The sequence below is a fragment of the Macrobrachium rosenbergii genome, chromosome 16, assembly GCF_040412425.1.
Source record: "Macrobrachium rosenbergii isolate ZJJX-2024 chromosome 16, ASM4041242v1, whole genome shotgun sequence".
Taxonomy (NCBI): domain Eukaryota; kingdom Metazoa; phylum Arthropoda; class Malacostraca; order Decapoda; family Palaemonidae; genus Macrobrachium; species Macrobrachium rosenbergii.
In genome coordinates this window covers 40,316,262-40,341,622 of record NC_089756.1, presented here as the reverse complement: position 1 = coordinate 40,341,622, position 25,361 = coordinate 40,316,262, and the positions used below count along the sequence as shown (strand labels likewise).

The window sequence follows — 25,361 nt, the reverse complement described above, 5'->3', positions numbered from 1 at the left end:
ATCTATACGAGATCTTCTGAACATGTACAGAAAAGTAACGTTCTAAAACTTCAAACTAGACAAGAAGGTCTTCTGAACATGTACAGAAAAGTAGCTGTTTCTCTTGTATTTACTTCTGACAGGCCAGGAATTATTTTTTTAAACAACACTGAATTACAAAGATCAAACTATCCTGTGTATGCTGCATAAAATAGCCTTGATGAATCTTCAGTTATAACATCACAAACTGAACAAATAAACTTTCAAAATTGTATTTAGCAAAGCTGGTGATTTCAATGGTAGCAGAACTACATAAATTTAATGTATGCAAGTACTATATAGCAAAAATCATTACTTTTTAAAATCACCATTAATTCAAAGTCTTAAAATAGATTATCTCACAAATTACAACGTAAAATCAATATTTTTCCACTATTCCTGGTCATCCTATTTAATTTGTTTTGCAACAGTGGTAGCCTAGAATAAAATTAAAATGATTTCCCTGACAAAAACATTCATTTCATGTGTTTGCTTTAAATATTTATCAATTAAAGTATAATCAAACTAGAATGTCTTCTAAGTCCATAGTAATCATCTGTGAACTATGTCGCACAAACTGAAACTAACAACTACTTCACCAAAGCAATTTCTCCCCTCTAAGAAGCACTGAATTTCCTGCCTACTTCCACTGACTACAGTATTGCTATAAACTTGTATCATGACGAAAGGCTTAGCAGTAACTTTAACAATGAAAACTACTTACATACTAGTCTGTCTGAGAACCAAACAAACAAACATTCATAATCCATATCCAAGTCTACAATGACAAAATGAGGAGCGCATTGAAGCTTCTACATCCACAACAAGGCCATTGTTAGTGCACAAATAAACAGAAATATCACCTTAAAAGTAATGTTAGCACTGTAAGAACCAATAGGAAAGGACGTGTGACTGTCTGTTTAGGTACAATGTTATTTGTTAGACTCACTGAACTTAGCATATTCTGATTACTTTGGAAAGGATTACGTATGTGGTTCAACTTCCACACACATACATGGGTCAGGACTTTTAAGGTTTTTAACGAAAGAAGAAAACTGGCAATGCATAAATCACGCGACAAAAATACTCAAGTGCCAAATCATACAACTGATTGAGCTGGCAACAAGTTCAGCACCCAGTGACAATACTATACAAGGAACACACGATTTAATGGAAGGATGTTGCACAAAATCATTATCAAGAGATTAATATCTGCCTTTGAAATATCAGGTCCAAACTAGGCAAACGGGATCTTTCTGACTTCCCATACAAATTTACGAGGAGCAAAATATCATGTCAAGTCTCAGACCCAAGAACAAAGTTGATCATTGAGGCAATGGCAAAGACAAATCATGACTGAGCATCCCAAAGCCAAGTACAAGTGAGCTGTCACTGCTCTATTGGTTACAACAGGCAATCAGACAAACGTCTCAGACTTTACCCTAAACCAGCTTCCTTGGAGCCAACCAGTTGCCTTCTCAGCCTCCTTCTGGCTCTCCTCTGGCGGTGAAGTTTCTACAGGAGTGGTGGGCTTTGACAAGACAACAAACACATCGGCATCGTCTTCGCTTGTGGCCGTCTTACTGTCTGGACTACTTGAGCCTTCTGTACTATCTTCTTTCACAGTGGGTTCCTTGTCAATGGGTGCATTTTCACTATCTTTAGAAAATAAATTTGTAACTCTATCAAAAAGTGAAGGCTTTGTTTCAGTTTCTGAGGATTCTGAGAGAGGTTTCTGCTGGTCCTCTTCTACTGCTGGGGCTTGCTGAGGTAATTCTTCTTGTGAAGGTTCAGTCTGGCTTTCCTGAGTTGTGCTTCCAAGAGCTTCATCTTTAGTGTCTTCTGGGTTTTTGTCATTACTAGATATCAGCTCTGCAATCTTATCAAAGAGAGATTTATCTTTCACCTCTAATGTTGCAGTTTCCGGACCAGCTACGACTGTTTCACTTGGGGTACTGTCTTCAATCACCTTCTCATCTGGTTTATCTGAAGAGTCAGAAGTACTTTCAACTGCCTCACCTTTCTCTTTGGTGAAAAGGCTTCCAAGTGATGAAAACAGACCTCCGCTTCCTTCAGCTGGAACAGAGGGCGTTTCAGCTGCGTCTGTTTTTGGGGTAATTTCTGCTTCCTCTGCCTTTCCATCACCTGGGATCTCTGCTACTTCAGGTTCAGGTTCTACCTCTTGCTTAACATCTGGCACTTCTTGGACTTCTGACACATCTGTAGTTTCTTTCTCTTTAGTGTTAGACATAAAAGTTAGCAGTTTATCAATCAATCCTTCACTCTTTCCTGAAACATCACTAGTAACGTCTTTGTTTTCTGTAATACCCGTGGACTCATCGACAGTAACTTTTTCTGCTGTTGCATCAGATGGATCAACATTCTTGTCTTCTGTGACATCACTATGCTCAACTATAACAAAGTCCATTTCATCTGCAACTTTGTCATCAGATGCTTTTTCAATAGTTTCTTCAATTTCTGGGGTTTGTTTAAGTACTGCTGCATCTTCTGGTTTTTCCTCACTTTTAGAGAAAAGACCAATTAATTTACCAACTAAGCCACCATCTACATTCTCCTTCACTTCAACAGGTTCAACATGAGATACAGGTTCTTCTGGATCTTTAGTGACTGCTTCTTCTTGCTCAGCTATAACAGGACAGGCAGGTTCTTCCGTAACTGTAACCTCACTAGCTGGTTCTTTAGCCTCTCCTTCAGAAACAACAGGTTCTTCCTCTTTAACTTGCTGTTCTGTCACTGTCTCTACAGCAGCATCAGACACTTTGTCACTTGAAAACAGATTAACTAATTTATCTATGAGTCCTGCTTTCTGTTCCTGATTAAGACCTTCTTTCACTTCTTCAACTTCTTTCACAGAAACTTCTGCAGAGATTGGAAGTTCTTGTTCTGGAACTGACTCCTTAGGCTCTACTCCAGTTTCAGAAGGCTCTTCAACTTTAGTATCCTGTTCTTCAGCTTGATCTTTCTCATCCACCTGAGGTTCAACAGCTGGTTCTGCAACTTTCACCTCAGAGTCAGCGGGTTTCTCCTCTGCTACACCTAACGGTTCAGTGACCAACTCTGTTTGTGAAGTCTCCTCTTCTTTGCATAAAACCTGTTCAGATTGTGAGGTTTTCTCATCATCTGAAAAGAAGTCAATCAATTTGCCAATCAATCCCCCTTCTTTTTGTGGAGTTTCAGGTGCAGCCTCTACAACTGATTCATCAGATTTTTGCACAGGCAATTCTTCTGGTTCAGCCTGAATGGGAGGGGCCTCTGCATTTGTCTCTATAGCAGGAACCTCTGCAAGTGTTTCTGCTCCAGTGGATAATTCTGATGATGTATCAACAGGTACCTCAGGTGCAATGTCTACAGGTACCTCAGGTGGAGTTTCTGCAGATACCTCTGGTGCCGACCCAACCTCTGCTACATCTACAGGTGCTGTGACCAACTCTGTTTGTGAAGTTTCCTCATCTTTACCTGCAACCTGTTCAGAATGGGAGGTTTTCTCATCATCTGAAAAGAAATCAATTAATTTGCCTATCAATCCCCCTTCTTTTTGTGAAGTTTCGGGCACACTTTCTACAACTGATTCATCTGTTTTTTGCACAGGCAATTCTTCTGGCTCAGCCTGAACAGGAGAGGCCTCTGCTGTTGTCTCTATAGGAACTTCTGTTGGTGTGTCAACAGGTATCTCAGGTGAAATGTCTACAGGTACCTCAGGTGGAGTTTCTGCAGGTACCTCTGGTGCTGACACAACTTCTGCTACATCTACAGATGCTGTAACTGACTCTGTCTGTGAAGTTTCCTCATCTTTCCCTGCAACTTGTTCAGAATGGGAGGTTTTCCCATCATCTGAAAATAAATCAATTAATTTGCCAATCAATCCCCCTTCTTTTTGTGGAGTTTCAGGCACACTTTCTAAAACTGATTCATCCATTTTTTGCACAGGCAATTCTTCTGGCTCAGCCTGAACAGGAAGGGTCTCTCCTGTTGTCTCTACAGGAACTTCTGTTGGTGTATCAACAGGTATCTCAGGTGTAATGTCCAAAGGTACCTCAGGTGGAGTTTCTGCAGGTACATCTGGTGCTGACTCAACTGCTGCTACATCTACAGGTGCAGTGACCACCTCTGTCTGTGAAGTTTCCTCCTCTTTAACTGAAACCTGTTCAGAAAGTGGGGCTTTCTCATCCTTTGAAAAGAAATCAATCAGTTTGCCAATCAGGCCCCCTTCTTTTCTTTGAGTTTCTGAGGCAACCTCTGCAACGGATTCTTCCACTTTTTGCACAGGCAATTCTTCTGGTACTGCCTGAACAGGCGCCTCTGGAAGTGTTACTGCTTCAATGGATGTGGGGATCTCTGGTGTAGTGTCCACTGGCACCTCAGGTGTCATGTCAACCAGTACCTCAGGTGTAGTTTCTACTGGTGCCTCAGATGTAACATCAACTGGTGCCTCAGGTGTAGTGACAGCTTCAACTTCGGTAGGTTTCTGCACCTCAACTTCCTCACTAGGTTCCTGAACTTCAACCTTTTCATCAGATTTTGATACTTCTTCCTCAATAAGCTTTTTCTCACCTCATCATCTGAAGGCTTCAAGATTTTATCAGTCTCATCAGCCAATTCTTTCACTTTCTCAACTACCTGAACTGATTCCTTATCTGCTGCAGGTTTATCTTTAAACAGGTTCACTAACTTATCAAACAAACCTTCCTTTTTGACAGGAACAGCAGCCTCTACCTTTTCTTCAACTAATGGGGTGGGTTCAATGCCTTCGGCAATTTTGTCAGCTTCAACCGGAGTTTCGGGAACCAAACTCTGAACCTCTTCTACAGGAGAGTCCCCAGATAATTTTTCACTGACATATTCAATTACATTTTCAATGAGCTCCTCTCTCTTCTCTTCGCTCTCCACTAGTTCAGCTGCTGCTGATTCAATAGCTTTGGCTTCTTGAACAACTTCCTTGGCAAGTTCCTCTACTTTCTCTGCTACCGCGACTACAGTATCAATAACAGCTTCTGATTCTTTTGCAACCTCATCAATCTTCTCGGTTATCTCTTCTACTATTTCAGGGATACCAGGCACATCTTTAGCAGCTTTGTCAGCAGCTTCTGCTACTCCTTCAATCACTTCTGCGCATTTTGCCGCTTCCTCTCCAGTTTTCTCCACCGCCTCAGCAGTCTCGGCAATCACTTCCGCTTCTTTCTCCACCTCCTTTGATACTTCCTCAACAACCTTGGCAACCTCTTCTACCACTGGCTCAGCAGCTTTCTCCACGATGTCTTCGGCTAGTTTTTCAACTGTGCTTTCAGGCTCAGGTTTTCCTACTTCCTCTTTATCAGGTAAGGCTACAGCTTCTTCTTTAATCATCTTGTTGCCTTTATCCTTTGTGAAAAGGCTCAATAAATTATCCAGAAGACTTGGTTTTTCTACTGCTACTGGACCTTCATCTTCTATGCTGGGTTTAATTTGTTCTTTGCCAGAGCTTACTGCTTCCTCTTCTGGAGCGGATTTAGCACTAACTTCAGATACATCTTTTTCTGGCTCAACACTTTCACTCACCTGTTTTACGTCTGGTTCTACAGTTTCGATAGCTTCTTCTTTCTTTTCTGTAACAGGTTCTACTACCTCAGCCACAGGTTCAGTTACTTCTGTAACTGGTTCTGTTATCTCAACTACAGGTTCAGTTACTTCTGTAACTGGTTCTGTTATCTCAACTACAGGTTCAGTTACTTCTGTAACTGGTTCTGTTATCTCAACTACAGGTTCAGTTACTTCTGTAACTGGTTCTGTTATCTCAACTAGAGGTGCAGTTCCTTCTGTAACTGGGTCTGTTTCACTAGGGACTGGCTCTGCTATTTCTACTACCGGCTCAGGCAAAGTAACTTTATCTTCAGGTTCTGATTCCTTTAGATCTAATTCTTTCTCTTGAGACACCTCCTCTGGTTTTTGGACTTGGTCTGCATCTGGAGCCTCAGGTGAAGTAATCTCTGATACATAATCAATAATTTTCTCAACCAACTCTTCTCGCTTTCCTTCATCCTCCACTAACTCAACAGCCTCAGCTTTCAAATCTTCTATTTCTTTTACAACAGATTCTGCTACCTCTTCAACTTTACCAGCTATAACATTGACAGTGTCAACTACTATTTCTACTCCTTCAACAACTGCCTCAGCAACATCTATGAGAGTGTCGGGCACTCCAGCCTCCTCTGCAGCTTTATCAGCGGCCTCCAGGACATCCTGTATTACATCGATCGTAGACGACACCCTGTCAGTAACGTTTTCAACCAAGTCTGCTACTTGGGCCACTTCTCCAACACTCTCCAAGGTTTCCTCGGCTATTTCTTTGACAGCGACAGCTACATCTTCCACTATGTCTTCCCCAACTTTCTCTGCGATGTCTTCTGCAATTTTCTCAACAATTTCATGGATGGTGTCAGGGGCTTCAGTTTCTTCTGTTTGCTGACTAAGCTCTTTGGGAACTGTGACTTGTTCAGTAGCACCTTCTACAATACCTTGGCTCTCAGCCTCCCCAACTGCACCAAAACCTTCAGGTACTGATGACTTGCCAGGGGGGACTACATCGGCAGACGGTACACTTGGGGCACTGCCGTCTTTATCTGTTAGTCTAAATCCCCACTGCATGACATCACTTGTTTGCTGTGCTAAACTGTCAACAGAAGCAGGGAACTTCTCGTCAGGAATAGCGTGGGGTAACACACTTCTTACCTCACCACCCTCAGACTCGGCTGGTGCAGTTTCTGCTGGTGGAGTCTCTGGGCTTGGAGATGCTTCGGCTTCTGGGACGGGTTCTGCGGGAGGCTCCTTTTTCGGTTCTTCAGGTGCTGCAACTTTTGACTGTGGTTTCACTACAAGGAGGGATACACATTTAAACATTAAAAAAGGGGAAAATATATAATAACAAATAATCAAATGCAGCACTACGTGCAACTGTACAACCATCTTACAAATTAATCTTTGACAACATGTTTACAAAACCTATGTGCATAATGGGAAAATAACTGTTAAATTACTGAAGTACCTCCAGCAACAAAGTTGTATCCAATGTTTGCGTACTCTTTGGCAGTTCCATATGCCTGCTGGGAGATCTGGTAAGCCTGGCGTGGATAGCACAGGGAAGCAGCAGCTGAAAATAAAATTAATGTAGTTAACAGTGATACTCCAGTTTTAAATGAAAAGAAATAGAATGCTATGACCTGGGTGCAATCACTTGAAGACAAGATCTTTTTAATTAATGGATGAGGTATTGCCATTATTACAGTATTATTGTTACTACTCAGATGATAAAGGAATTGCAAAGGAAAGTAGCAAATACAAAAGGAAGAGAAATACGTAAGTACAGGGCGAGTTAAACAAAGGGCAAAGTTTTTATATAGATATTAAAATCTGAAATGATATCCTGGGTATATAGGCTACTTCTTAGCTAACAGTACTTGGTATGATAAAAAGCAATTTGAACCCAACTGGTTTTAGACATGAAAGTAACACTTACTTTCCTGGTAATCTGATTTGGAATTTCTCTTCATGTAATTATTGATATTCAGAATAAATGAAGTAATTTTCTTCTAAGCTACTCCCATAGTATTTTCCAACAACCAAGCAGCATTCAATTTATGTAACTAAAACTTTATTGTGCAGTGCACAAACAGAATCGCAGATAAGCATTCATACGCAAGTATAACATAAATGAATCTAAATTTAGCCTGGCCCGGAAATCCTTCATGTGTCAGAAGCATACCCAGGTAATGCCTGACCCCCTAACTACAGGCTAAAAAGCAGGTCTCCAAAAGCTGAGTTGACTATCACAAAAGCATATGCAGTACTTGGTGTATGATTGGAAATGGAATTGGAATATAAAATTAAGGCCAAACGCCAAGCTCTACGACCTAAGAAGTCATTACGTGCTGAAAGGGAAATTGAGAGTAAAAAGGTGTAACAGGAGGAAAACCTCCCAGTTGCACTATGAAACAACTGTTGGGAGAGGGAGGAAAGTAAGGTGGAAGAAAGAGAATATGAATGGAGGTACAGTAAAAGGGATGAAAGGGGACTGCAGCTAGGGGCCAAAGGAACGCTGCAAAGAACCTTAAGTAATGCCTACAATGCATCGCGTGAGGTGCACTGATGGCATTACCCTCAATGGGGTTGGCGTATGATAACAAACTACCATTCAGAGAAGTACTTACCTGTAACACCTACAGATGTATACATTGCTTTCTTGGCTAGGCCACCTTTCTTTCTGGCACCAAGAACAAGGCCTGCTAAGCCACCAATAGTGATTGCCCCAACGCGAGGAAGCACATTTTCTTCATCTGAGATGTAATCAAGGGTAGCTGCAAAGAAAATGACAATATATCAAATAGAAGCATTGTAGGTGGTTTTATTCCCCTTTTAAAACTGTCATTGGCACATCAAATTTCACACAAGATTTAAAATCTTAGATCTTCAGAGGCCTTGAATTACAAAATGTTCTAATGTGTTATTACAGCAAATTAGATGTAATATATTAGAAATAGTTACTATTATTAGTAAACATATGAGCCAAACCAGTGCGTTAACAAAATATATTTACCAATTACTTGAATGTATTAATAAATCATAAAAATAACACACTGAGTTCACATAAGCATTTTCAGTATGGTCAAAAGACCATATACCAAAGGTCAACTATTTATAGTAAGTCTTAATTTTACAAATACTGTACAAGAAGTCATAAACTATTTTTGTCCCAAAATTTTCAGTCATAAATCTTGTATGGAGGATTCCTTAAGACAATACTAACCTGTCTACAGAGCACAATACAGTGACCACTGAGCAACAATGTAGCCTTGTTGACACAATGATTGGTGAAGAAAGAGTGAGGGTAAAACCTGGTGAGTGTGGGTCAAACTCTCTCTCTCTCTCTCTCTCTCTCTCTCTCTCTCTCTCTCTCTCTCTCTCTCTCTCTCTCTCTCTCTCTCTCTCTCTCTCTCTCTCTTCTCTCTCTCTTTGACTGGTGGTTTATTACAAAGCTTCAGCAACTGAATCAGCTTGCACCAAATAGACACTTACATAAAAACTATACATTTTTATTCTTGTACGAACAAAATCATATGCGGTAATAAGCACCTTGATAAACACCTAACGCATCCTAAACTATTCTGCCAAGATTGTATTTTCATTCTGTAATCAAAGCAAAACTTAATAAATACTATCTTGTCTTACACTCCAAAGCAAACAAAATCTATAAAAGCAAATACTGTATCAGCTATATTTTTTTATCAGTGATAATTTACAGCAACATGTAAGTCTGAAAGAGCTTCTTGCAGTCAATTTACAACTGTATGTACAATCTTTATCACCTTGCTGAAGCATGCAATATATCACCCTTTTAATATCTATGACTTTCAACAATTTAAAAAACTCTGGTGCCTTTCTGAGAATATAACAATGACAACCTGTATAACATACAATATCAAAAGTGCAATTCAAAACAAAACAAAATGGCTTATGAAGCATACAGTAAAGTCCCAGATATCAATAGGTTTTGGGGAAGTAGAGAGTGTTGGATAATTTTAAAAATCTGGATAAGTTAGGATACCAATGCCGTTTATTGAAAGTATTTTTCATTGGAAAATATGTACCTTATAGTGCTTGTCATAAGAAAAAATGTACCTCGTAGTATTTGTCATAAGAAAACATGTACCTCATAGTATTTGTCATAAGAAAACATGTACCTCATAGTATTTGTCATAAGAAAACATGTACCTCGTAGTATTTTTCATAAGAAAACATGTACCTCGTAGTATTTGTCATAAGAAAACATGTATCTTATATTATCTGTCAATAGAAACATGTACCTTATAGTATTTGTCACTGGAAAACATACCCTACAGTATTTGTCATAAGAAAACATGTACCTTATTATTTGTCATAAGAAAACATGTACCTTATTATTTGTCATAAGAAATCATGCACCTCAAAGTATTTGTCATAAGGAAACATGTGCCTCATAGTATTTGTCATTATAAAACACGTACCTTATAGTATCTGTCATAAGAAAACACATACCTTTATGATGTATGTCATAAGGAAACGTACTTCATAGTATTTGTCATAAGAAAACATTGCCTCACAGTATTTGTCATTAGAAAATATGTGCCTTATAGTATTTGTCATAAGAAAACATATACCTTATACTATATGTCATATGAAAACATGTACCCCATAGTATTTGTCATCAGAACTCAATAGTATTTGTCATAAGAAAACATACACCTTGCAGTATTTGTCATATGAAAACATGTACCTCATAGTATTTGTCATAAGAAAATATGTAATTTATAGTATTTATCATAAGAAAACATGCACCTTATAATATAAAATAGACTGGTTTGATCACAAAACCAATACAGGCAGTCCTCGGTTATCGGCAGGGGTTCCGTTCTGGGGGTGTGATGATAAACGAAAATCGCCACTAACCGAAAATTGGCGATTTCCAGCACTTTTTCGGCGATTTTTGGGGCTTATCGGCTGCGAAAAGCGCCGATTTTCGGTTATCGGCGCCGATAAGCGGAAACCGGCAATTTTCGGCGCTGAAAATTGCTGATTTTCGTCGCTAGACAAGCACCGTAAAACTGGATCGCATTAAGCGAGCCCACCATTAACCGGGGACTGCCTGTACTCTATGGTAGCCTAACAGTGCATCCAACTCAATTTCCAGACACCATCCAAAAGAAGTGTTCTTATCTAGCTAGCTTATGTTAGGGCTCCAAGGCACCAGATAAAAGTCATTTCCTGTCTGTTGTATTCCACATAGAGGTTCCAAATTTGCGGCCAGAAATTCTGACTTGAGCTCCTTTTAATCATGTTGTCCTTCCATCTAGGGATAATCTCTCCTCATTAATAAGACCTCTTTTGGTGATGGATTTCATGAATTTACTTACATTGTATGTATTCATTTATCAATTTAATTTATTATTTCATTTCTCATTGCTGATCTCTTCTTTCTTTATTTCCTATTAGCTTCTGTTACCTCTTTCAAATGAACACCATATTCTTTGGAAGACTGAATTTTGAGTCAATGGTCCCTGTGGTCTTGTTCCATATGAATAGGGTTCATCTTCTGAATAATAATAATAATAATAATACTAATACTAATACTAATAATAATAATAATAATAATAATAATAATAATAATAACAATGTATAAATTCATCTAAATTGCCTTAAAATGTCCCTTTGTGTTCTTCCTTAGATGACTACATGGTTCAGTGAGTGCCTTACAGCTTCAGTCCCTGGCGTCTGTAAGTTACCTTTTCCTTTCAGTGTTTTGCCTGTTCTTTTTAGTGCAGATAACATTAAGCTATTAGTGAATTTACTCTCATACTGTTTATATCTATAATTATATCATCTCCAGTGTTGAGTATATGTTAATAAAAGAGATATGCTTACCTTTGTCAAAAAGGCACATAATAAAGACTAGACCTAAGTTTACCTGAAACTCAGGTCTAGTTTTTATTATGAACGTTTTTGACAAAGGTAAGCATATCACTTTTATTAATTTGTACATAAAAAATATTTTGTAATAAAATATATAGTTACACAATTAAAATACAGTGGACAAACCACTATTTAAAAACCCTCTAAATTTAAACTGAAACTACACATACTAACAACGGCCCTGAGAGTGTTGTCTGATTAAAAATGTGTACCACTATAAAGAAGATTACTTAAAATGGGCTGAGATTAATTTTATATGGCTTATGAATCCAAAAAAGAAATCTATGCAGTTAAATATAAATTTCTTGTATTCACAACAAAACAGCCATAAAAGTTTAACACAACTTGCTGGGTGAAGATTGCTATTAAAGATTTGATAATTTTCAAAAGATCTTTTATAATTTTTATGATATGCTATTGAAAAAACATCTATTAAAGGATAAAAGAAAAATAGCATGTTACACTAAACTAAACTACTGCAAGTTATGAATAACACTGATTCTTTGCCTAGGCTAACGACCAGATCTTAAAAACCTAAACAAGTGGATATGAAAGGAGAGGATTCAGACAAAGAAAATGGGTGAAATTTTAAAAAACTGACACCAAAGAATGTCAGTATCCTTAACCAGAGTATGGTCAAAAGATTGTACCATGAATGATGAACTGGCTGTGGGAGATATGGTGACCACAGGCTGGAAGGTGGAGATCTTAGATTAAGATGGTATAGACACGTGATAAGGAACAGTTGGTCAGAAAACTAGTTGATATAGAGGTAGCAGGTCAGAAATCAGTAAGGAATGCCCAGGAAATCTGGGAAAAAGGGGATGCTTGATGACCTAGAACTCATGAGTTCAGGCAGAAATAGCACAGGTCACATGAGACTGGAAATAACTCACTTTGCATCTAACCCCAAAAGAGGGAAAGGTGACATAAAATTTTTAAAAAATACTCATAGTACCATGAGTCTTGAAATGGAGAAACAAATCTGCAGTTATGTATGGGTACAAATATATTTAAAAATAAATCTAAACAGAGAGCTTTCAGGAATCTGTTTGAGTCCCCTTTTCGAACAGATTCCTGAAAGCTCTCTATTTAGATTTATTTTTAAACATATTTGTACACATGCATAAATGTGGATTTATATCTCCATAAAATGTTTAAACTGATGACACTGATGGTGAGTAAAACAATGGACAACTAACAGCAAAAATGCAAATAAAATAAAAACAAGAATTTCTTTAAACAGTGGATATATATTTCTCAAGGCACATCCATCCAAAAAATTACAGGCACCTCATGTATATCATGCTTATTCTTTACACCAATTTCTGTCTAAAAGGCTACCATGTGCTAAAGAGGTACACAAGTGGTGAATATGTCGGAAAAACATACAACGAGAGGGCCAAGGGCTAAACTCAACCCTTTGATATTCTTACACAATATCTAATTTCCGTTTGCATGTTCGCTGCGAGGAACTTTTGTGCAATTAAAAATGGGACATGTGGAACTTTAAATGGGACTTTACTGTAATATGAAAGTAGTACAACAAAGCTCATTGCCATTCAAAACATCAAAGCAAACAGCAATTCACAGGGAACACACAATACACTTACCAATAAATGCATTCAATTTGAAAGTCCATGGGCAGCAAAAACCAATGTTATATTATAGTATTTTTCACAAGAAAATATGTACCCAATAGCAGTTGTCATAAAACATGTACCTTACAGTATTTGACATAAGAAAACATGTACCTTGAAGTATTCATCAAAAGAAAACATGCACTTATAGTATTTGTCATAAGAAAAAAATGTGCCTTATGGCATTTGTCGTATATAAACATGTACCTTATAGTATCTGTCATAATAAAATGTACCAATATAAACATGTACCCTATAGCATTTGTCATAAGAAAATGTACCAATACATGTAAAAATGTGAATAATTTTTCTTTCATACCCACGAATCACTGATCCACTGCCTTTTTATCACCTAGAATTAAACAGCTAACTAGTACCGCAAGACAGATAAGCTAGACTACTGGTAAGTGGATTTCACGAAATGAAACAGATTTGCAATAGACACATACTTCAAATGAGGAGGGGAAAATGCCATACTGAATTAAATTTGGATTGTTGTACCATCATACCAACAGAGGGGAAAATACACTGAAAGTTAACTAAATTGCACAGCGGAGTGACTGATAACGTAATATATCCTCATTTCTTTGTGCCATTGGGTAAATACCTAGCAAACTGCTCTTCAATTTAAAGTGCTTTCCTTACATTTTCCTTCTTATTTATGTTACATTTTCCTTCTTATTTATGTCAATGTAATTCATTACTGTTTCCAGGCATTCAAAGTGTTTAACCACATTCTTCATATCTTTTTAGCTTCTTCATATCTTTTTGGCCTGTCAACATCAAAGTATAAATATTAAGACCAATAATCCATATGCAGTACTGTAAACCACAACATGAATAATGTACAATTATACTTATGCACATGTATACTTTATATCACTGTGATATACAGTAGAAGCTACCAATAAAAGACACTTTGGGTTTGTGCATTCTTACAACAGATGTTTGTCTGAAGAGAGTGTTTTTAGGCCTACTGTGAGATAAGCTTTTGTTGGTACCAGATTCTGTTAATGGTTTTAACCATTAACTACACAATTAAGAGAATAATATTATAAGAAATAAAGTACGTAAAGAATATGGGGGATACAGTGTGTGACAAAGGACAAATTATCACATGAGACACACAAGAGAGCTAATTAGTATGTACTATACACAGATACAAGCATCACTAACTTAATTACAGTATCTGATCATTACTGCACAACCAAGATATAAGCATAAAATATACAGCTACATTAGTGGGTACTTATGAAAGCTATACATATAAAATTAGTGTACAGCATCAACTAATCCCTCTTGCCTTCCTCACTCATACACATTGTTAGTAGCATTTACTATCAGCCTGCCTAACATTACTAAACAGCACTAAATTATGTAATAATATTAAAATCTCTATTAGTTTTCTCAATATGCTAAAATTTCTGTTGTCAAATAAGACTGGAATTTTATTCTTCACAGAAAATTTCATTTTCCTGAGATATACAAAGCTAAAGTCTTTTATATAGGAACCTCTTTGACACACAGTAGTTCAGTCATCAACGCTTGAAACAAGGCAGTTAAGTGGTGGCATGTGGGTGAGTGGTAGTACCAACCAATCATTCACCTGGCTGCATACCCTCACACTTTCCTTCAACCATAGAGACAGTATTACAAGAGCAGGAGGGGCAAGTAGTGGAAAAAAAAGTTAAGTATACCTTAGTTTTACCAGACCACTGAGCTGATTAACAGCTCTCCTAGGGCTGGCCCGAAGGATTAGACTTATTTAATGTGGCTAAGAACCAATTGGTTACTTAGCAACAGGACCGGGACCTACAGCTTACTGTGGAATCTGAACCACATTATAGCGAGAAATGAATTCTAGCCCCAGAAATAAATTCCTCTAACTCTTCATTAGCCGGCCAGAGAGTCAAACTTAGGCCTAGCAAGTGCTAGGCCACAACTCTCTTTCCCAACGAAGAGCTTTCAAGTAGTGGAACCTGACCAATGACTATATGGAGTCCACTTGAGGTGGGTGATATCCATCACCAGGGACTAAGCCTCACCTGGATCATATAGCAAGGAATATTGGTGAAGATGAGCCCAAGAAACTCTAAAGTACTAAGATCCACATTCCACACAGAAGTGGAGATGTGTTGCCAAGACAGCAGCCAAAGAAAAGATGAGGCTATGCAGACAGGTGAGTGGATGGGTACTCCTACTACTACCCCACCTGCCACCTCTTAACTACTGTTCATTACAGGCAGTCCCCGCTTATCGGCAGCATAGGTTAACATCGTTTCAGTTTTACGATGCTTGGCTAATGACGTTGGCACCAATCAGCACTTACAGCGTCGTAAACCATTTATTACCATAATTGTTGTGATTTTCAGGTTAATGACAATTTTTGGTTATTGGCACTCAGCCAGGAAAGGAACCCCCGTCATTAACTTGGGACTGCCTGTATTTCAACATTTCAATGACGGGACTGCCTGTATTTCAACATTTCAATGACAGAACCAAACTGTGCAAAATATACTCCTATATTGAAGACAATGGTTTGCATTCTTGTAAGATAAAATCCGGTTTGAAAACATCTACTGTAATCTACTTTTTCTAGCAGAGACAGAAAAATGGTAATGCAGTATAAGAAATACTAAGATTTATACAACTTTAAGAACCTGTTAATGTTCTGCCTCCTAAAAGAAAATGAAAAATACTGTATGGAAAGATGCAGGCCTATTGAAAATATTACAAAATTACAGATAACTCCTACATTTTACATTTATATTTATTACACTGCTTCTGCTGAAAGTCTCTAATCAATTAATAAAAATACCACTAACCTTGCAATGATTGCAGACTTTTTAGCATATCCACTGTGGCTATGAAACAAATGCACACAAAACATTAGTTCAGCAGTGCAGATCAACTGTATGCAACCAATGTGTCCCTATACCATGTGCCAGTTAATCTGACTTGCAATGAATAAGTTTTTCCTATGTTATATTTCTACAAGTCACAACAACCAGACAAGGATTTATCTTATAAAATACAAACAGTATTACTTATACTTGTGCAAATTCCTGCCACAGAATTAGGTTTATAAAAAAGTTGTGTACATTCACTATAAGCATGTGTACTGTAATGGTGAAATTTTTATAGGTACTGTACTATCGAAAAATACAGATGATACAAGTTTACTTCGTAATTCTCAAATCATATTAAGCAAACACTCCATTGCATTACAAATACATATCTAAAGTACAGTACAAGCAATTGGTGACAAATACAACTGAATGAGCAAAATATTTATGGTCTATGGCAGAAGTGTTCCCACATATTTTTAAAATCACTAATTAACAAAATGTAATGTCAAGTGGGTTATACAAGTCCTTGAATAAACACGTCCTTGAATAAACACAAAGTCATAAATGATACACAAAATACTGCCTGCAGCCATTTTAACTCTAATACAGGCAGTCCTCAGTTATCGGCATGGGTTCCGCTCTGGGGGTATGATGATAACCAAAAATCGCCACTAACCGAAAATCAGCGATTTCCGGCACTTTTTCAGCGATTTTCGGTTATCGGCGCCAATTTTTGGTTATCGGCACCTTTGTTAGGTATGTATCGGTGCCAATACCCAATTATCAGCGCGATTAGCGGAAATCGGTGATTTCAGGCTCCAAAAATTGCCGATTTTCGTCGCTAGACAAGCGCCGTAAAGCCAGATCGCCATTAACCGGGGACTGCCTGTACCAAGTCTTAGGCAGAAAGTGTACATGAAAGAATTAAGTGGATAGAACTCATTTCCCATCTGATCCCACACACACATAATTAAGAGACTAGAACTCAATTCTCACCTGACCCTATAATCATGAAAACCTGATGCAAATCATTTAATGACAAATGATGATGAAAAAAAAAGAGGGACTTTGGTCTCTCAGCCTCATGAGAAACTGATAAATACTACTACAACTTCTGTGCTTTCAAGGGTAAATGTTCTATTAATTTTCCAAGCACCTTGACTAATTAGGTTTTTGGAATATAAAATTTAGGCTGAAGGGAAATTTAGGTTGAAGGCCAAGTGCTATGACCTATGAGGTTATTCAGCGGTGAAAATAATGTTGAAACAATTGTTAGTAGTAGGTGGAAAGTGAGATGGAAGAAAGAGAATATGAATGGAGGTGTAGTAAAAAAAAATGAGAGGGGTTGCAGCTAGGGGCTGTAGGGACGCTGCAAAGAACCCAAGTAATGCCTACAGTGCACCGCATGAGGTACACTGACAGCACTACCAACCTAAGGGGTAATCAGGCTTTCAGTTTTTGCATTCAAAGAAATTATTTCTAAGTCCTCTTTCAGCAATGCTCCACTTTGGAAAATTATTTTGAATCACACTTCCTTAAAGCACAAATATTTAGAGCACCTCATTTTGGGTGCTCAAAGAAAAATATACTGTAACCTCTTAATATCTATTTGTTTATTAATTTAAAAACTCAAAAATGTGAGAAGAGCATTAGCATATTCCTCTAAACATTCAATTCGGAGAGGAAACCTTAAAACTAACCTTCTGGCATCTGGAGTTCTTTCAGGAGATCCACAGAAGCTATGAAATCAACAAGCATGAGGTGAAGAAGTTACAACTGCCATGCACAAGAAGTCAAATATTACAACACAATATGTATACCTACTCTACTGAATACAGTACTGCACTCTTCTTACAAGCACAACTGGAAAAACTCACAAAGACAATCATGCCTGTAACACTTATGACAGAGAAACGAGGAATGTACAAAGATACAAGAGAAAAATCACGAAAGCTGGGTGGAAGTAATCTCAATACAAAATGATGCAAACATCTCTAAAGTTATGATAACTTTCCAGTTATACTCGATACAAAATGATGCAAACATCTCTAAAGTTACGATAACTTTTCAGTTATAAAGTTAAAAGTGTAAGTGCATCAAAACATCATACTTATTTGTCTTGGGACACATTTATAAATGTTAAAAATTTGATCTACACAGATACAGTAGTGTTAATTTAAGGACACATTTTCAAAAGCTTCAATTCTCCGTTAAGGTCTCGTCTCTAACTGTACTGTAATATTTCATTTGAATGCCTTAGAGAACCACTTAAAAAACTGCTTTACCTGGGTGGATACTTAGAATGTTTCGAAAGAGAAATGATATCACAAGGCCACATCATTCAAGAAACATGACAAAACCAATGGCCTACAAATTCTACATTACCCATAGTGTGAGCCTTCCCGGTTTCGCAGATATGTACAACCCTTTCTCTTGTTGATCTTGTAGCTTCGAGAATTCCCTCGACTTCATGTCTCACTGCTCCTACAGTCTCTTCCAAAGATGTCCTTTCTCGGCCATGATATTCAAAGCTGTAAAATATGTCTGGACATTAATACCGAAAATATAAAAGGTCTTGAAGACTAAAGAAAATATGTAATATAAAAAAATTGTAATCTCCCTTGATACTGAGGGCATAAGCTGCTTTACATAAGAGTACCAAATCCAAACAATATATAGTATGCATTTATAAAAAAAATTTAGCAATTTTTTTTTTTAAATTGCATTTTTCCTGGATGCCCAGGGCATAACATTTTCTTATATAGAAGTATCTTCAGCATAATATGTGGCAGAATGGGTATTTATTTCCTATAAAATTAGAATGTACTTCAAATCAGTTATACTGTACTGCATATTCAAAATGCTGTATACAGTACTATGATTTATGATAATTCATAAATAATATTTCACTCTGGCAGCTTAGATTACAGTGTGTCTACTTACATTACATTGTATACCATCCTGAAAAAGACAGCTTCTTCCTTCATGTCAAGACTACAATGAAGATAAGCTATATATGAAGAAAAACATTCATTTATGTCTGTGAAAGTAAAGTTTGGTTTGAATAAGTAAAAATATAAAGTTCACAGTACAATGAAAGCCAAAACTTACTCTAAAACCTCTTCGGGCTCCTCATACATCGGAAGCTCGGAAGGACGGATCATGCGTGATGTAGGCGTCGTCGTTTTGGCAGCATCTTTGCTGCCCGAGTCTGCAAAAACAGCAGGGCCAAAGAGTGGCACAGCCACTGCTGTGGCTACTGGGACACTCCACTTCCCCATTAGCTGCAAAATATTATGCAGGATTAGAGCATGTTACTAGGACAATGGGACGATATCTTAACATTTTATTTATGACTAGAACAACTATTTAACATTAAATTACAGCAAGCTTTGTCAAAGCTTTAGAACATCTTACATCAGCTGAGAGCAAGAATTACTTGTCAGATACTGGTTTCATCTGTACAATAATATAAAAAATGTTCCACACCATTAAAAACATAAAATGTTTGTAACTAATGGATAAAGTTGCCATGATATATAGTTTTTTATGTGATTTTCATGAATTTGACATTCATTTCCATCAGAAATGTTTGGCTAACCAATTATAGCCACTCCTGTTTCTAACTATAATGGGGAGACATCAATATGAAAACACTGTCTTTGGGGTAAAATAGATTGGGATGGTGGAATAAAATGGCCACCCATTCACTAAAAGCTGACCATTCCCTACTGGGGTAGTGACCAAGGGGGCAACAAACAACCTAGAAAAGCAAATATTCTTTCCAAGGTTTATTCAGCACCATAAATCTTGTTGTGTGGGGAAGGGGTACCAAGAAGTAAAGACCCCTAGTCAGATAGGACCTTGCATCCCCAGTTAGGTTAGAAAAGGGAAAGTTATATTACAATGTATCTTTGCATTTCACTCTACTGCTCACAAAGTCAGGTTTTGGTGCAAAGGGATGCTGAAACCCACATGTAGTCATGTAGGGCACGGTATTAAGGTTTAGACTAGGAAGTCTCTCTTTATTTCACTCATTTAAATTTTCCACTACGCAGAAGTTGCGGTCTCCCATTAGGGCAACTACACCCCATACCAGGGGGTTTCATGGCTTACATATGCATTTCCAACAAAAATGAATGGCAATTTTATCAAAATTTCATGACCTAAGTCACCTAACACTGTAATGAAAATTATGTTTCATATTCACACTATAACATAGTTTTAAAATCATCGCTGAACAAACTGGCTTATGCCAGGCTTAATAGGCTATCCTTCAGATCTAGATTAGACTCATCAGTAACCTAACGCTAGTTATTTACTGAAATTTAACAAGAACTAGCCTAGGCCTACCCAATGAAAGAGTCTAGGGAGGTAGGTAACAAAATGTGCAACAACTAGACTGGATCATTATCAACCTAATATAACTTAGTGAAAACGCCATAGCCCACTCAACAACGATTCGGGTGACAAGTGTCTACATAGCCTAAACCAAATGGCAATGGCAGAGCTTTGATGGGCCTAAGCTAGCATTCTTTTGCGTAAAATTGCATACTACTATGGCCCCTCTAGTTCAGCAACTACTGGCTGACATGTAAAATGGGGGCCGCCGGGGATCAATGAAAAAATATAAACAACAGATAGTAAACATCATAAAAATACACAAAAAAAAACAAAACATAGCAACATCTCAGTCAGCGACTGTTTAATACTGTATTTTGGGGGGTTAGTAATTTGCAATTTTACCTTCTTTTTGTTAAATACTGTATTTTCGAAAAGCAGTCTCAGGATAGGCCTAGAATTATCTTCAGACATCATTCCGCAAAAAGGTATCAACGTAGAAGAATATTTCTTGGCATGACAGTATTCTGATGAAAGTTTCTGATCTGATTTTGACAAATCTGACATAAAATTCCAAGGGAAATTTTTGGCTTACATCTTAAAACACCTTGTGTCTAACAATGGGAAATCACAGGGGTATGCTATATGCTAGATGTAGAGTTTAAAAGGCTGAGGAAAGCTTAGATGTTAACAAATAGCATAAGTTAGGATAGCTAGCCTAACTCACGTCACTGATAATTTACAGTGCCTGAGATCAGGTTCACACCCTAGCTGGTATTTCTGAGTAAGAACTCCGCATGGACTATTACCTTGGAAACTGATTTTTCCTAAACTTTTGGTGTTTCTGATGAAGGAGGTGGTATCGTTTATTGTTGGTCAATTATTATTAACCTCATATCTACCAAACATGGTTGGGGAACTTTGGGAACACGGGGTTTGGAAACGATGGGAGAAAGACTGGACCGCCATGTTGTTGTTATGGAACAGTTCCGTGTATTTGCAAGTCATTAGGGAGCCATATGTATAAGAAGGGATTGGCTAAGGAAACCTATTATAATAGGAACTATACTAACCTAACATACCCTAACCTAACCTAACCTAACCTAACCTAGTAGGCCATGTTGCTTAGACGGGAGGCTCTGGCCCGCAAAGCCCTGGTGGAAGAAACTCCACTTTCCATCAAAAGCTCCCCTATAACACTACACATGAGCAATAGCATTCCAGGATGGCCAACGTACAATTTCACATACATACAATTTCTGAGGTTAATTACAGGTTAATTACAACCGACCGACAAAAAATAACGTTAAATTCTTAATAAGCAACCAAAATTCCATAGGGAAAATCAAGATATCTCTAAGAAATAGCTCTGCAAGGACTGTATAGAATGGTTCCACAAATATGAAAGTCATTAGGGAGCCATAGCCTATGTTCAAGAAGGGACTGGCTAAGGAAATCTATTATGAAAGGAACCAAACTAATCTAACGTATCCTAACCTAACCTGACTTGGTAGGCTATGTTAATTAGCCAGAGGGTGCTAGACCCCAGGGAGAGGAACTCACTTTTTACCAAAAGTTCCCCTATAGCACTGCACATGCAATATAGCATTCCAGGATGGCCAGCATACGAAAACATAATCAATTCTGAGGTTAATTATAGGTTGAATACAGTCGAATGACAAAAAATGACAGTAGATCCTTGATAAGCAACCAAAATACTATAGGAAAAGTCAATTTTAAAGGAAATACAAGACGTGGAGCTAATGCTTAGTTCTACCAAAATCAATTTCCAAAGTAACACCCGATGTGAAGCACTTGCTTAGTTCTACCCCCTAAACAAGTAAAAGCCAAGAGTATAAGCTGAGTTAGGTGAGGTTAAGCTGAATTTTGTACCTTACATAGTGGTCTACGTTATCTTAATTCAGGCTTGATATGGGGTTCGGTCAGGAAGGACTCGGTGACCTAGAATACGTTAAGGAATGTCAAGATATTACAGTGGTTTTCGTGTTTCCTAGCCCATAAAAAAACTCCAAAAACATAAACTACTTTTTAATTTGGATAAATTTCGAGTGTTTTCCTGATCAGCTGATCTGACTCGGCCCATGGCCGTAGCCTAGCCTTGACCCGTAGAACCGGCAGCACTTGAAACAATACGTATTACCATGATTAAATACCGTAAAAGTTACGCAAATGACGCAATGCATCTAAAATTTAACCATTCCACCCACAATGGTATCTACATCAATTGGAAATAACGTCAAAATAAAACCTCACCCTTAATGCCGACATTTACGAGGTCGCGGTCCCCAACAACCGTAAGATAAGGCCACGTTCCAGCCTTATAAAATACGAATTATCCCCATCAAATAATGTCTAAATTACGTAATTTCCCTAAAATTTGATGTTTTAATCCATAAACGTATCCACAACAACAGAAAACAACGTAGAAATAAGCCTTACCCTCAACCCCGACATCTCTGAGGTCGCGGTTCCCAACACCCGTAAGATAAGCAAAGATCCAAACCCGGTTTAACACGATCACTTTTCATTTAATGTCTGTAAATATTCACTTACACGCTCAGTTTTTTATTTAATATACCCCAAAAATATTCACAAAGTACAATTTACATGTCTTTATTGGTTGAAATATCTTCCTGTTACGCATTATATAGGAATTAATTGTCTTAAGCAAGTTCCAACTCGATTTAGCAAGAAGAGCACTTCTCATCTAATGTCCGTAAATATTCACTTAACTGCTCAATTTCACGCTTGATATAAGCCAAACATAACCACAAAGAACCATTTTCAGATCGTGCATGATTGATGTATCTTCCTGAGATTCATTTTCGAGAAATTAATACGACAAATAATAGTTTGGATGTTGCTCGGCTCGGGTGTTCTCGGTGACTATGTATGGGTTTGCTTGGCAACAGGGCGGTGACGAGTTACATAACGCACCCTTCCTGTTTGTATGTTTGCCAGCAGTTTATATATATATAAAGAAATGTTATCATGTCATAAAGCTGCTTATAATGATTTGGCAAGAGCCATGATGTTTGTTATCTGTGCTGGCTGCTCTGCTACATTGTTAGCATGTAAGTATGTGTGTGTGTGTGTGTATATATATATATATATATATATATATATATATATATATATATATATATATATATATATATATATATATATATATATATATATAATATATATATATATATATATGTATACATATATATGTGTATATATATATATATATATATATATATATATATATATATATATATATATATATATATATATATATATATATATAACTATTCTGTTTGTTATCTATATAGGCCATGCTTCTGCAACATTTATATATACACACATATACACACACACACACATATATATATATATATATATATATATATATATATATATATATATATATATATATATATGTGTGTGTGTGTGTGTGTGTGTGTGTGTGTGTGTGTGTGTGTGTATGTATGTGTGTATTAACTGAATCCCGATAATATGGAACGTAATGAATACATAAATAACGACAAAATCCGCACAGGAAAGAGAAACAATGGAGTGCTGCAACGCCTTTCGACCTATAGTCCTTTACTTAGCAGCCTCTGATAAGTAAAGGACTGTAAGTCAAAAGACCTTGCAACACTCCACCGTTTCTCTTTCCTTCACGGATTTTGTCTTTATATATATATATATATATATATATATATATATATATATATATATATATATATTCATATATATATATATATATATATATATATATATATATATATATATATATATATATATATGTGTGTGTGTGTGTGTGTGTCTGTGTGTATGTATATATTGTATATCTTATATTTATATGTATACATTATATATATATACTATATATAAATATATGTCTTCTATCTTCTATATATATCAAAATGGATGTATGTATGTGTATGTGTGCATGTGTATGTGTGTGTGTGTGTTCCAGCACAACTTTGAAACAACAGCAATTTCAACTAAGATTGGTAAAATATGACTTACTCTCTCGGAAAGAATACTGTGGAGGTATGAGTTCACTAGCACCAAATTGCACCAAAGGGGGTGGGTGTGCGAAAGGCTTCCCTGAAAAGGGCTGGTGCTGCCTATAGACTCAGTAACTAAACAAACTCTACGAATTTATCATACCTCATTTCGGTATACATATGACTTACTATTTGGAAAAGAATATTGTAGGGATAAGGCATCACTTGCACCAAAGGGGGTTGGGGTGGGAAGGCGGTGACGTAAAAATAACCGAAAACGACGGATATTAGTGTCTAATCCATAGTTTTTGAGATCGCTGAGATGAATAGTGACACTCCCGATGCCCTTTAAGTCCAAGTTTAGCCCTGATAGGAAAAGTCAAGTATACCTTAGTTTTACCAGACCACTGAGCTGATTAACAGCTCTCCTAGGGCTGGCCCGAAGGATTAGACTTATCTTACGTGGCTAAGAACCAGTTGGTTACTTAGCAACGGGACCTACAGCTTATTGTGGAATCCGAACCACATTATAGCGAGAAATGAATTTCTATCACCAGAAATAAATTCCTCTAACTCTTCATCAGCTGGCCAGGGAATTGAACTCTGGTCCATCGAGTGACAGTCTGCAGCTCTACCGGCTCACCCAACAAAGAGTCAAAGATGGGGGACGGGAGTGAGAAGAGGTGAAAAATAAAATGTGAAAAATGACATATATTAGTGTCTAATCCAGGGGTTCCCAACCTGGTGCTCGAGAGCACCTCTGTGCTCTCTGATGGTCTGGCGGTGCTCTTTCAAAGTTGTTAAAATCGTGCTCGCGAGCACCAATTCTTCGTAGACCTAACTGCCGAATTTAAAATACCTTTCCGCCTTTTTCGTTTTACGCATATAACACTGCTTGCGAGTTGCTTTGGCAAACACTGATGAGACAAATATAGAAAAGCTAGCCAGAGCAGTTCAGCATCAGGGTTCTCACTGAACCCACAAACTAGAGGAGA

At 37.4% G+C, this 25,361-nt stretch overlaps 1 protein-coding gene across 4 annotated transcripts in view; it reads right to left on the bottom strand.

The window, feature by feature from the left end:
- Positions 1–23,283, bottom strand: part of LOC136847357 (fap1 adhesin-like) — a 29,464-nt gene extending 6,181 nt beyond the window's left edge. Inside the window, exons 1-6 of one of the 4 annotated variants that reach the window (XM_067118957.1) lie at positions 22,805–23,283; positions 19,115–19,287; positions 18,389–18,534; positions 8,220–8,366; positions 7,058–7,162; positions 1,460–6,884 (exon numbers count right to left, since the gene is read on the bottom strand). In XM_067118957.1, the coding sequence (XP_066975058.1) occupies positions 4,435–6,884; positions 7,058–7,162; positions 8,220–8,366; positions 18,389–18,534; positions 19,115–19,287; positions 22,805–22,819 (3,036 nt within the window). In that variant the 5' untranslated portion in view covers positions 22,820–23,283 and the 3' untranslated portion in view covers positions 1,460–4,434. Of the gene's footprint in view, positions 1–1,459; positions 6,885–7,057; positions 7,163–8,219; positions 8,367–18,388; positions 18,535–19,114; positions 19,288–22,237; positions 22,302–22,618; positions 22,778–22,804 lie in introns of those variants that run through there. The other 3 variants (XM_067118956.1, XM_067118958.1, XM_067118955.1) reach the window with 3 other exon arrangements.
- Between the last annotated feature and the right edge of the window lie 2,078 nt (positions 23,284–25,361).